The sequence below is a fragment of the Cryptomeria japonica genome, chromosome 4 (genome assembly GCF_030272615.1).
Source record: "Cryptomeria japonica chromosome 4, Sugi_1.0, whole genome shotgun sequence".
Classification (NCBI taxonomy): domain Eukaryota; kingdom Viridiplantae; phylum Streptophyta; class Pinopsida; order Cupressales; family Cupressaceae; genus Cryptomeria; species Cryptomeria japonica.
The window spans coordinates 149,462,569-149,477,661 of NC_081408.1; the positions used below are offsets into that span (position 1 = coordinate 149,462,569).

At 37.6% G+C, this 15,093-nt stretch overlaps 1 protein-coding gene across 1 annotated transcript; it reads right to left on the reverse strand.

Moving 5' to 3' along the window:
- Positions 1 to 1,514: 1,514 nt before the first annotated feature.
- LOC131037781 (uncharacterized) lies at positions 1,515 to 1,982 on the reverse strand. The gene has a single exon (XM_057969971.2). The coding sequence runs from the start codon at positions 1,980 to 1,982 to the stop codon at positions 1,515 to 1,517; it is 468 nt and encodes a 155-aa protein (XP_057825954.2).
- Positions 1,983 to 15,093: the final 13,111 nt, after the last annotated feature.

Genomic DNA, 15,093 nt, shown 5'->3' on the forward strand with positions numbered 1-15,093 from the left:
AAACCAAAAGGTACAACTGTGAATTCATAGTGTCCATACCATGTTCGGAATGCAGTCTTCGGAATATCCTCATCCTTAATCCTTAACTAGTGGTATCCTAATCGAAGATCAATCTTGGAAAATAGCGTTGCACCTTTCATTTGGTCAAATAAATCATCTATCCTTGGCAAAGGATATCTAATCTTGATAGTCACTTTGTTCAATATCTTGTAATCAATACATAACCTTAAAGTGTCATCCTTCTTCTTTATGAAGATCATTGGTGCACCCCACGAGGATACACTGGATCTAATAAAACCTTGTCTAAGCAATTCTTGCAATTGAGCCTTAAGCTCATACAATTGTATAGTTGTCATTCTATATGGAGCCTTAGATTGTGGCTCCATTCCCAGTAACAGTTCTATAGAAAAATAAAATTCCCTCTTTGGTGGTAACTTAGTAAGGTCTTTTGGAAAAACATCGAGGAACTCTTAAAGAATAGGATAATCCTTAGGGCTTTTCTCAACATTATCCAAATCACTTACCATGACAGCAATTCTGGAACATACTTTCCTTTGGGCTTTCTTGAGTTGCATTTCTGAAATGTGTCTCAATTCAAGAGGCTTTTGAGACCCAAGAATTTCAACCGAATTCCCAAAATCATCTATACAAATAACGACCTTATCCTCACAGTTTACTATAGCTTTATGCTCAGTTAGCCAGTTGATACCTAAGATCACATCATACGATCCTAATGGTGCCGCATAAAGGTTAACCTGAGTTTGGAAACTGGAAAGCTCTAGATCACTGCAAAATAGACAAGAATGCACCCTCTGTTCTGCTCGATTCCCATATTGGACCATCCATGCATTTGACATATAACCAGGTCTAACAGATAATCTAGAAACTACTTTAGGATAAATAAAACATTCAGTAGCTCCTGTATCTATTAAAATAGAAACTGATTGCCCAAAAAGCTTACCCGTCATCTGGATAGGTAAATCTTGAAAATTAGCCTAACGCTTGTCCACTGCTTCTTGAATTTGTTGTTGTGAAGCTCCTTGCTAACTTGCTCGTCTTTGTGTGGAAGTACGATGTGGACAATTTGAGGTATAATGATTCCCTCCAGAGTTGTAACACCCATCCTTAGGTCCTGAATAACCACTTGACCTACTTGTGTCCAAGTTCTACTGGGCATTGTGGATGGTATAATTGGTGTTACTATTTACTCTCTTATTACCATCTTGATTTACTCGTCCTTTTTCTTGAGTGTTGGGTCCTCTCTACAGATTCCTTATTTGTCAATTTTTGTTGTTTCTCTTCTCAAAATTCTTATTTCCAAAACTTGGTCTAGTATTCAGATTTCCATGGAAATTCACCAACTGTTACAACTTCTGCTCTTGCTTGCTTGCTTTCTCAAATACTTCCTCCATAGTTAGTGGATTATGTATATCCACTTCTTCTTCAATATGAGTTCTTAAACCCAAGATGAACTTTCGGATGCGAAATCATTCATCCATCTGATACTGTGGAACTTACTTAAGAAGGTTGGTAAACTTCTCCCAGTATTGAGTCACCAACATGCCACCTAGTGTGAGATTTTGAAATTCAGTCATCTTCTCATCGAAGAATAACTGAAGAAGCCACCTCTTCCTAAAGGATTGCAAAAATAATTCCCAAGTAACATCTCCAGGTTGCAACTTCCTTTCTGACTTTTCATTATCCCACCAAGTGGCAACTTCTCTAGTAAGCTGGTAAGCAGCCCATACTACTTTGGTTTCGTTAGACATGTTGCGGAGCCCAAAGTACTTCTCCATCTCTATCACCCATGCCTCTGCACCATCACCAATAGTCTTTCCATCAAACTTTGGTGGGGCTATTTTTTTCAGGTCCTTAGCCAATTCTCCTTCAATCCTAGCTCGGTTATATGGTTTCTCCTCAACCCTAGGAGCTTCGTTCTGGACTTCACCAACCCTTTGAACCTCTTGTTTGAGTCCATCCATTCTTGCAGTCTGTTGGTTCAATAGATCAAGGATTTGATCGAGTATTTCATTCTCGTTACTTCACCCAACCCTTCTGGTCCTTGAACCCATTGTAATTAAAAACTTCTTGCATCAGGGAATGTTAATATGTCTTAGCGATAAAGAAAGAAATATCTGCAAGGGTTACAATATCCATAGCTTCAACTTAATCAAAACTCCCTATAAATCTACTGTTACAATATAGCCATAGAGAATTATATCCATATTTATTACAAGGAAAAAGCCAATATAATACTAATATAGGACATAGTTAGATAGTTTGCACAACTATAGCATCTAAGTTTTTATGATATCCAACATTGTTAAATGAACTAAGGTCCATACTACATATTTTTCTATCATAGGAATCATACAAAAAGGTATTCAACTCGAGGTTACTATAAAATAGCATCTTTATTTATTGATAGATATAAGTGATATTATATAGGTACATCACTCATCAGGTGGAGTCAAGGGAGTATATCCTTCAGACTCACTAGAACTAAGTGGGGTATAACCCTCTGACTCAACAACACTGAGTGGGGTATATCCCTCTGATTCATCCGCAGTGAGTGGGGCATATCTCTCTGGCTCGTCAATAAAAGAATTCCATCTATTTCAAAGGTTTATTTAATTGAATTACTCAGCCGAGTATAATGTCATGCATAGCAAAAAAAATAGTTTGGAAAAGCAAACTATTCTCTCTAGGATTTCCATATTTGGCACCCGTCCCGGAAGGTAACTTTCCCCATACACAAGCCTAACTATCTCGGTTAATATAAATCAAGATTACAATTTCATAAAGAAGACAATGTTTTGTTTAACAGAAATTAACAACATTCTTATTAAATTCAAACATATATCAAACACTCTTTCATGGAAGTACATTCACACATATTTGAAAATAATATTTCATTGATTAACTACCATGCAAATTTGATAAACAAATATTATTTCATTTCTAAACCAAAAAGTAAATCAACTAAGTTTAAAAAGAAGGTGTAGCGCATGTATGAATCTTTTCATATAAATGAGTTATAATGAGTACACATTCTTTAAAAGATTAACTAATGCAACCCATAATGTACTAAATACCATTCTTTAGCATCTACCATGCATGCTCATAGTTATTTTATCAAATGTACCTCATAATGCATTTCCCTATATGACTATTCAAAAGAAAATTAAAGCAAATTTAATCTAATCATGGATTGTCTCAATCAAATTCCATTCTAGTAAATATTGTACTATTTTATGACTACCTCCCTATCCTTTCTGAATGCATAATGACCAAAAAAATAAAGTAGATCCTACCTCTTATGTTCTTGTTACTAGCTTGAGGTGATGGACTTGCTTTCCTCCTCAAATCTGCCTACTCCTCTCTTTGAAGATTGTTCAAAAAACCTCTATCACTCTCCAACTATCGATTCTTCTACTATTTCTATCTTATATATCCTCTCTATCCTTCTTTTCTATCTCTTTTCTTCCTAAACTTTCCTCCCTATTCTCTCTATTCTCTCTTGTCATTCTTCTTATGTCGTTCTTCCTTTGATCATTCTTACAATGTTTTACTTCTCTCTTTTTTCCTTCGAGCCATTTCTATTACTTATACTGCTCTCCATCTAAATTAGTCGCTAAAACTTTGGCTTTAAGTTAGCCATGACATTGACACCTCTGCTAAACATTCAAGGTTCTCTTAGTTCTAATGACTTAGAACTCTACTAGTTTGCATACTTGTCGACTAGGCTGGCTTCTATGGTTGATAGATCTCTAACACCTATGTTCCACATCTAATCTTTTCCTCGACTAAGCTAGAGTTTTGTTTAACAACTAAGCATGACATATTCACAGATCTTCCTACCTCTCGGGTTATCTGCCCTTGTCGCCACATCTTTCGATCCTGTAATAGCCATCGTCTGTTGTTCTCATCAGTCATGGAGTACTTAAGTCGGCCACCTCCTACCGTGGATCGTGGGAAAGTTAAGTTGATTGCCGCTTTTTTTGCTGCACTGAGGTCGGGGAGTATGGCCAATCCGACCAGAGCGGCTCGACTATCGGATTTCCTAATAATCGATATCCAAAACAAACCCGCCACCTTTTTCTATATGATGCATCAACAATTTTAATAAAACAATATTATATATAATAATATATATAATACTTGGCTTTATTACATGTTAAAATACAAAAAAAAAACCTAGTAAAGCAATAGGATATAAAATCATTTAATTTTATATATATTACATTCAATTTATTAGATCTAATGTCAAAAATATATTAAATATGATATATATATATATATATATATATATATATATATATATATATATATATATATATATATATATATATATATATATATATATATATACATACATATTTAAAAACATAATATTTCAAATTGAAAAGATTATCTTAATCACTTTAAAATAAGACATAAATTATAAAAAAATTATCGAAATTATATGCATAGGAATTCCATATAAATGTAAACACGTCAATCATAAATAAAAATTATATTTGCATTCTCTTATGCTAGAAATATTGAATCATCTTTATAAAGAATGTTAAGTCGATAAATTTTATACCTCTAAATATCAGACTAATTTTCACTTTTATAGACGAAATCAATGTAGTGATTACCAATTACTCATATCATTTTATTTCTAATTCAAAATCATGCATCGATGAAGTCACAAATGCACAAACAAACTTTTCTACTGTGGTGTCTGAGATTCCTCTAATCTATCGAAGTCCATGAGCTAAAACAACTCTACCTCAGCCTTGTTCTCGCCTTCATTTTCGTTCATTTGTCCCTGCATCACTTGCACTCAATAGTTCATCAGTAATGACGATCCCCAATAAATATAATACTAGCCATCTAATTGCATATTGCATGAGTAAAGTACACAAATCATTTCTTATCATTTGCATACAAACTGCATTATCATTGAAATAAACGTTCATATTCATTTCAATTTCTATTCATAATAAAAAGCCTACATTATTTTCCTAATACCATATTATTAAAAATATGGTTCGTGACAATACAATATTAGAGCTAAGGAAGCATTGTTGAGTGCCTCAACTAATTCTGAGGTGACTAATGTGATGGATGTAGGGATTGCTCATGAGATATGGATAAAATTGGAGAACTTGCATGAAAGTGACAGTCATGTGTAGATTGTTAAGTTATAGAGCTTGAAGGGTAAATATGAGAACCTAAAGATGAGTGAACATGATAAAATTACTTCTTTTATGTAGAAAGTGAATGAGCTTGTATGCAAAATCAGATGTCAGTGGAGTATTAGAAGATTTTGAGATTGTTCCTAAAGTGTTGAGATCCTTGCCTCCTTCGTACAAACATAGGGATATTTCTATTGATGAGATTAACATTATAACAAATGTGACACGAGAAATGTTGATTGGTAAACTTGTTTCTTTTGAGTTGAGTGAGTTTAGTGACTCTCTCCCTAAGACTGAATCTATATTCAAAGCTACTATTTTTGGGAAGCAAAGATATGATCTAGGAGAAATCTCTACAAGAGTATCTATATATGAGAAAGAGATGAAAGAAATGGAAGATGAAGAAAGAGAGCTAGAGGAGCTTGAAGCACTTATTGCTAGAACATTTCCTAAAGGTGGTGATAAGTATGCAAGAAAGTTACATCTTAAATGTTTTTCATGTAATAAGATAAGACATTTTGCATCAAGGTGTTCGGAAAGAGATATAAACACTAAGAAGCCATTTAAGCTATATAAGTCTAAATATAAGAAGTGTTACTATGTTGTTGATGAAGGTGTGACAGACAATGAGTCTGATAAGGGAAATTCAGGGGATGATTTTTTGTTTATTGCTATCAAGGAAGATGATCTAGTAACTATAGATTCTACAAGTTGCATTAATGAGGAGAAATCCCTAGCTGATAAAGTTGAGGAGAAAGATAAATGGGTAATTGATAGTGGTTTCTCTCATCATATGACAAGTGATAAGAGTAAGTTTGTGAATATAGAAAAGTATGATGGTTGTGTGATAAGATTTGGTGATAGAAAAGATTGTGTAATCCATGGTAGAGGTTCTATTTCTCTTGATGGTAAGAATAATACCGATGATGTTCTATATGTTGAAGGATTGGAGCATAATATTTTGAGTGTTGGTTAAATGGTTGATAAATGATAAATTGCAATTCAGGAATGGAAAATGTAAGATCTTGAGTAGCTATGAAACTGAGATTGCATCAGGTACAAAGACTAAAGGTAATATATTTCACTTGAATGCTAGTGGTAAATTTTTTTTGATTTCTCATATTGATAAAAGTTGGTTGTGGCATACAACAATGTGTCATGTAAACTTTGATTACATGGTTAAGATAAGTTCTACTTAAGTAGTAAGAGATATACCTAAGTTGATAAAACCTACTAATCTAGTATGTAAGGAATGCCAATTAGGGAAGCAAACAAGAGTTAATTATAAGAGCCAACAATGTAATTCTAATGGATTGTTCAATCTTTTGCATGTTGATTTATGTGGTTCGTCTAGAGTGAGAAGCTTGCAGGGTGACAGGTATTTCATGTTGTTGATTGATCATTATTCAAGCATGATGTGGGCTACCTTCTTAAGAGAGAAGTCTAAAACATTGGAGAAGTTTAATATTTTCAAAGCTATGGTTGAGACTAAAATTGGATTGAAGATGAAATGCCTGAGATCTGACAGAGGTGGAGAATTCACTTCCCATAAGTTTAATGTGTACTATGAAGAGAATGGAGTTAAGAGACAATTATCTGCACTTAGGACACCACAACAAAATGGAGTTGTGGAGAGAAAGAATAGAATAGTTCAACGAGCTACTAGAACCATGATTGTTGGTGTAAATAAATATTCATTTTGGATATTATTACACTTTACTTAAGTTAAATTAGGATAATGCATCTCTTCGTAGTTTGGATTTGAGACACTTAGGGAAGTGTGCACATAGGGATAGAGCTTGTAGGAGAAATTCCACCTTTTGTGGTCTTATTTTGCTGTTACACTCCACATTCGGTGGGTCATCCACTTCTTGTGGAATATTATATTATTTCTCCCACCTACCCCTAGTATTTCTTACCTACCCTTGTTTCTCATTGAGCCACATGTCATAATTGTGTGCTCATACATCCATATGGCCTTGCCTATATAAGCAGGCCTATATTCATTGTATTAGTTAATCCAGTTGATCATTTGCATATTAAGGAGAACATAGCTTGTTCTTATCATTCTATTGTCTCTCTTTTTATGCTTTTCATTGTGCCCTTGATCTTAGCAAAATCCTACATGGTATCAGAGCCATTGGGGCTTCATTGATTAGTTTTTTGGAGACATTTTGGAGTCTTCTATTTTCAGATTTGGGGATCTTCATTTTTTGGGGGCGTCATACAGCAATTTGGACATCACCGTTGAATCCGAGAGGTCGTTTCCATGAATTTCGACTGTAAAGTTGACCTATTTTGGTGAGAAATTTTTTTTCCCCATTTTGGCTATTATTGTACGGATTTCGAAAAAAAAAATTATTATTTTCCCAAAAAAAAGAGAAAATTTGAAACAAATTCGAAAAAAAAAAAAAAAAAAATTATTTTCTGGGGGTCCGCAGACCCCCCCCGTACCCCGCAGTACCTTGCGTGTGTTGCAGGCGTTGCAGGGTCGTACCTATGTTGCAGGTGTTGTCAAAGCCACCACCGCCGCCATGTAACTCTCGTCGTCACCACAAAACCTCCCATCGCCACCGCCGCTAGCCGCCCAGACCATCCGCCAAAAGCCTCGCTCTCCCGCCGGCCGCCTCGCTCTCGCCGCCGGCTTCCCTCGGCTCCTAGCCTGCTGGTATCTCCATCCCTCCGACGACGCTACACTCCTGCCAGCGGTCCTCTAAACAAGCGGACAAACCCCGCCACGCGGCACACACACAGCCCAGTTAGCTGCCACGTCACCCACCATGCTGAGCTGACACAGACCATGCATGTCAGCAGTCCATACGATACGGCAGCCCAGTCAGCTGCACAGTCATTGTGCCACGTCAGCAGTCCGTACGGTACGGACGCCCAGTCAGTAGGGAGGTGAAGTTTTCACGACGATCATACGGCCGTCAAATTTAAGCCAGTAAATTGCTGACGTCAGCGCCACAACAGCAGACTTTTGAAATTTTTTGACCCCCTCTTCATTGAGCTTTTCAGTTTTGCAGTCCAACTTTGAAAGGCCATATCTTGCTCATTTTTGCTCCTTTTTTGGTGCAATTTTTTTTGAAATGGGCTAAAATTTCATGATTTTTACAGTGGTGTGGTTATTTTCTAATTTTGGTGCACAGGTTTTTCAGAATTTTTAGATTCTCTCAGCTGTACCTATCCAATCCTCAATTTTGCAACTTCAAAAGCCTCGTTTGAGCTCATACGACCTCCTTTTCAGGTGTCATTTTTTTTGAAAGTGCATGTTTTTTCGTCTACTTTCATAATCTATGATCAGATTTCAGAGATTTTGAGTGGAAATTGTACTTTCAGATATTGGTCTTATTTGGCCTATTAGGTACTTGTAATGTGCTTGGATCTTAGTTTAGATCTCTTGCATTATCAGTTTGAGTCTCTTTTGGCCTTATTGAGGTAGTTGTAAAATTGTAATCAGAAGTCCACTTTGCCATCTTTTGCAAGTGGCTCATTTTATACGCACTTTATTAATTTGGGGGGGTGTCTTGTGTGATTGTGCCTCTCTTTGTGCTCTTTCCATTTTTGTTACAATGAGTCCTCATAAATTTCCACCTTTAACTCCACATAATTATGCATCATGGAAAATTAAAGTATGGAGTAAATTAATGGAAAAGGGTCTCACACATTACATAGATGGAACAATAGCAGCACCACCTGATCCTAAGGCTGATCCAAATGCTCAATTAGAATGGCTCACAAAGAATTGCGTGGCTCTTGGAACTTTGCGCAAATATGTATCAGATGACCTCATTTTTCACATTGAGAAGTGTAAAACAATCAAAGAGGCTTGGGATATGTTTCAAAAATTGTATGGTCAAGTTGATGAAATCAGAGGCTATAAGATTGACAATGAGCTCACCAACTTGGATCCCAAGAGTTTTGATACAATCCAAGATTATGCCACCAAAGCAAATGAGCTAAGAGCAAAGCTTAAGGATTGTGGAATTGACAAAAAGGATGTTCAATTGATATTCAACTTGTTGGACAAGCTTGCACCAAAATATGCAGCATTTGTGTCTAGCTTCCAAACTCATCGTTTCAGAGTGGGGAGTTCCTATGTTATGCCTTCATTTGATGCTTTCACAGAAATGTTAATATTGGAACAATCTAAGTTGTTGAACATGGGACTTCTCAAGTCTTCAAAGTCCAAGGCTTTGGTGGCAAATCAAGGGAATCAAGAAAGTCAAGGCAAAGATTCCAACAAGAAGAAGAAGCACTCTAAGTCTAAGCCACACGAGGAAAAAGGACAATCATCCTCTCCATCACAAGGCGATTTTTCATCCTCTTCCAAGAAGGGGACACCACCTAAGAAGGATAAACCAACTTGTGCATATTGCAAGAAGTATGGTCATGATGAGCATCGATGCCACGCAAAGCAAGTTGATGAGTTAACTAATCTTCTTAAGAAAAACAACATCAACTTGCCATCTGCCTACACAAAGAAGGATTCATCTCCTTCCTCTTCCTCACAGTCTAAGGGAAAAGGGCAAGCATTTGTGGCTACAACAAGTTCTTCACAGCAATGGATACTTGACTCGGGTGCCTCATATCACATGGGTTCTACAAAGGAGCAGTTTTCTTCATTGGAGCCATCTAAGGTACCTCACATTTACATAGGTGATGATACACAAGTAGAGGTTGAAGGGAAAGTTTCAGTTGACATGGATGATGGAACATTTGAGAATGTTCTCTATGTTCCTAACTTGTCTACCAACCTTCTCTCTATCTACCAAATCATTCACTATGGGAATGGGAAAAAGGTTGAGTTTACACCAGATTCAGTTGTGGTAAAGGAACTTGATGATGATGCCTTGGTAGCAATGGGACAAGTCAATGACAACTCAAGGCTTTATTCATTCTCCCACTTTGTGCCAAGTTCATCTTCTAGAGCCTTGCTTACTCATTCAAATTCAGAAAGTAAGCTATGGCATGAGTGGTTTGGTCACCTCAACTACCGCTATCTTCAGCAGCTCAGCACTAAAGACATGGTCACAGGTCTACCTCGAATCAGTTTTTCAGAGGGTGTATGTTCAGGTTGTTCCATGGGCAAGCATCCCAAAGAGAAGTTTGATAAGGGGAAAGCTTGGAGAGCTTTGGAAATTCTTCAACTTGTTCACAACGATGTAGCAGGTCCATTTCCAGCACTTTCATTTAGTAAGGCCTGCTATGTTCTCACCTTCATTGATGACTACTCCCACTTCACTTGGGTCTACTTTCTTGTTCATAAGAGCGAGTATTTGACAGATTTCAGGACTTCAAGACTTGTGTGGAGAAGCAATCAAGGAAAGTGGTCAAGATTCTTTGCACAGATAATGGAAGGGAATATGTGAACAAGAGACTTGAGGATTTTTGTACATTTGAGGGGATTGATCTTCAGCATTCTGTAGCATACACTCCACAGTAGAACAGAGTTGCAGAACGCAAGAATAGAACTCTCAAAGAAATGGCTAGCTGTATGATACATGCATGTTCTCTTGATCCCGCCTTTTGGGCAGAGGCTATCAGTTGTGCCACACACATCCAGAATCGGGTTCCTCACAAAGCTTTGCAAGGTATTACTCCTTTTGAGGCTTGGGCTAGTAGGAAACCGATTGTGAGACATTTCAGAGTCTTTGGGTGTCCAGCATGGGCTCGCATACCTCCATAGAAACGCAAAGCATTGGAACCTTAGAGTCGGCCTTGCATATTTGTTGGATATCCTGAGGGTGTTAAGGCATACAGATTGATGGATCCTAAGACACATGAGGTGTTCATTGAGAGGAGTGTTCACTTTGAGGAAAGCTCTCCTAGCTTAGCCTCTCTACCTCCTCCACCTTCCTCCATTGTGGATAGTGATGTTAGTGATTCCGATGATGAGACTCCTACAACTTCGACTCGCAGGGTTACACCTCCGTCGGGTCCACTTGCAGTTGAGGAGCCTCGTTCTCCACCTCCACCTAGACCTCATTGGGCTCAACAGACACTTGAGTCCGCGGGTTCTCTTGTTGGGGATCCTTCAAATACATGAAGAACTCGATCATAGCATCAGGATCTACCACATGCATTCATTGCTACCGCTTCTAATCCATAGACATTTAGGGAAGCATCAGGGGTTCCTGAGTGGGACCAAGCTATGGAGGAAGAGTATAGTTCCTTGATGAGGAACAACACATGGGATTTAGTCCATCTCCCTAAGGAGAGAAAGATGGTTCGATGTAAGTGGGTCTATCGGACCAAGTTTGTAGCGGATGGTAGTGTGGATAAGTATAAGGCTTGGCTTGTTGCAAAAGGCTTCTCTTAGGTTGCAGGCATTGACTATATTGAGACCTTTGCACCCATAGCCAAAATGAACTCCATTCGTTTGACACTTGCTATTGCTGCAGCTCATGGTTGGGTTGTACATCAGATGGATGTGAAGAGTGCTTTTCTTCATGGTGACCTTGATGAGGAGATTTATATGGAGCAGCCACAGGGTTTCATCCAAGATACTTCCTTGGTTTGCAGACTAAGGAAATCTCTCTATGGCCTTAAGCAAGCCCCTAGGGCTTGGTATGCCAAGATGGATTCTTTTCTTCTCTCCGCAGGGTTCACCAGGTGTCATTCTGATCCGAATGTCTACATTTTGCGACAGGATGACTCTCACTTGATACTTGTGCTCTATGTTGATGACTTGATCATTACAGGGAGTACCGCATCCATCATTCGCAGGGTCAAATCTGCTTTGCATGACAGATTTGCTATGACTGACTTGGGTCTTTTGCACTACTTTCTTGGGATAGAGATTTCACAATCACCTTCCGGGATTACACTATCGCAGCCCAAGTATGCTCTTGATCTACTTCCAGACTTTCATATGGCTGATTGTAAGCCTGCCCCAACTCCCTTTCTTTCAGGAGTCAAGCTTAAGGCTCGGTGTTCTTTTCCACCAGTTGATGCCACTTTGTATCGTCAGCTTGTGGGTAGTCTCATCTACTTGACTCATACACGCCCTAATATTTCATTTGCAGTTGGCATGGTTTCCCGCTTCATGCAGGAACCACATGAGCTTCATTGGAAAGCCGCCAAACGCATCCTTCATTACATCCAGGGTACACATCACTATGGGATTCACTATGCAGCAGGCACAGGACTTTGCTTGGTTGGTTACACAGACTCCGATTGGGCTGGCGATCTTGATGATCATAAGTCTACTTCCAGTTACAGTTTTCACCTTGGTTCGGGCCCCATTTGTTGGCAGAGCAAGAAGCAACATGCTATTTCTCTCTCTTCGACTGAGGCTGAGTATCGAGGCGCTGTTAACGCAGCGACTAAGACCATTTGGCTCCAACAGATTCTCACAGAGTTTGGATTCACCACTCCACGGCCGACAGTTCTACATTGCGACAATCAGAGTGCTACTGCCATCTCGAAGAACTCGGTCCAGCACCAGTGGACCAAACACATCGAGATTCATATGCACTATATCCGAGAGCTCATTCAGGAGCAGGTCATTGATTTGCAATATTGTCCTACAGCAGAGCAGGTTGCTGACATATTCACCAAACCTTTCATCGAGAGTAAGTTCCAGCAGTTGTGAGCTCTCTTGGGGGTGCGGGATGTGTCATTAGGGGGGGTCAGTTGACTTCTCCTTCCTCTCTTATGGGGGGGACTTTTTCCTCTTTGAGGTTTTGTCCTTCTTCTTTGAGAGTCTTTTGTACATTCATCTCTCTTTTGGGGAGGAGTTTTTTCCCACTGGGTTTTCTCCCTTTCTCCATTTGTGAGAGATTGCATTGCATGGTTTTGCTTGCATTTGCATATTGTACATGGGTACCTATCATGGCCTAGTAGTCGGGACCCATCTTGCATTGTTGACTTGAGTCTTCATTCCCCTAAGTTGCACTTAAGGGTGGGTGTTGGTGTAAATAAATATTCATTTTGGATATTATTACACTTTACTTAAGTTAACTTAGGATAATGCATCTCTTCGTAGTTTGGATTTGAGACACTTAGGGAAGTGTGCACATAGGGATAGAGGTTGTAGGAGAAATTCCACCTTTTGTGGTCTTATTTTGTTGTTACACTCCACATTCGGTGGGTCATCCACCTCTTGTGGAATATTATATTATTTCTCCTACCTACCCCTAGTATTTCTTACCTACCCTTGTTTCTCATTGAGCCACATGTCATAATTGTGTGCTCATACATCCATATGGCCTTGCCTATATAAGCAGGCCTATATTCATTGTATTGGTTAATCCAGTTGATCATTTGCATATTGATGAGAATACAGTTTGTTCTTATTATTCTATTGTCTCTCTTTTTATGCTTTTCATTGTGCCCTTGATCTTGGCAAAATCCTACAATGATGATTGAAGGAAATGTTCTTCATGTGTATTGGAGAGAACTTGAGTACTATAGTATACACTTTTAACTGGGTAAATATCAAAGGTGATACTGGTAAGACTCCTTATGGGTTATGCTTTGGTCATGCTCTTTTTGTTAGATATTTCATAAAATTTGGAAGTAAATGCTACATTAAAAGAGATGAAGATCTAAGGAAGTTTGATGCTAGATGTGATGAAGGAATATTTCTTGGTTATTCTACTAGAAGTAAGGTCTCCCAATGCTATAACAAGAGATTGAGAAAAACCATTGAAAGTGTTAATTTAATGTTGATGAAGGAAATGTGAAATAGATCAGGTCTTGTGGATATGATTCAGATGATCAAGATGACAAATCAAATAAAGGAAAGCAAGTGCAGACTATAAATCAAGTTCAAGTTGATCCGAAATAGACAGAGAATGAAGGAGAAGGTGCAAATGCTAATGCAAATGAAAGAGTTTTGTAATAAAAAAATTAAGGAAATCCTAAAACTCTAAGGTATGTGAGATTGAATCATTCAGAGAATCAAATTATAGGTGATAAGAATAAAGGTGCGATGAATTGGGGAAGACTTGATAAAGAAATTTATTTAATTTTGAAGATTGAGCCTAAAAATGTTGATGAAGCATGTAAAGATGAAAATTGGGTTAAAGATATGGAAGAAGAATTGAATTGGATTGAAAAGAATAATACATAGATTATTCTTCTTAGACCTAAGGATAAAAATATAATTGGATCTAAATAGGTCTTTCAGAATATGTTGAATGAATAGGGTGAAGTAGTTAGAAAAAAAGCTACGCTTATGTGCAAGGGATATTCTCAAGAAGAAGGAATTGATTATGAGGAGACTTTTTCTCTGGTAGCTAGAATTGAAGCTATTAGATTATTTATTGCTTATGTTGATCATAAAGATTTCAAGGTTTATCAGGTGGATGTTAAACTACCTTTCTTAATGTTGAGTTCAACAAAGAAGTCTACATAAAACAACGAGATGGATTTCAGTTGACAGATCAAATGGACATGGTTTTCAAGTTGAAGAGAGAATTGGATGGATTGAAGAAAGCCCCTATGACCTAGTATGCTAGATTGGATAATTATTTGACGAAGGTTGGATTTAATAATGGTACTCCTGACAATAATTTGTATTTCAAAATTGATCAGGATAAGATTATTATTGTTGAAGTTTTTAGTGATGACATTATTTTTGGAGGAAATGATTGCCTGTGTAATAAATTTTCTAAAGAGGTGAATAATGAATTTGAGATGTCTATGATCGGTGAAATGAAATTCTTTTTGAGAAATTGCAAATTACTCAGTTGGATAAAAGCATTTTCACATCCTAGAGAAAGTATGTGAAGGAGTTGTTGAAGAAATTTTGTTTGGATGACTCAAACTCTGTTGGTACACCTATGGTGATTGGATGTAAGTTGACAAAGGATGATGAATCTTTGAAAGATAAATAGACCAAACATATATCTATGATTAGTGGTTTATTATATTTGACATAGACTAGACCAGATATAAT

Coding starts and splice junctions, on each gene's coding strand:
- LOC131037781 (XM_057969971.2), bottom strand. CDS start 1,982: ATGGATGGACTCAAACAAGAGGTTCAAAGGGTTGGTGAAGTCCAGAAC.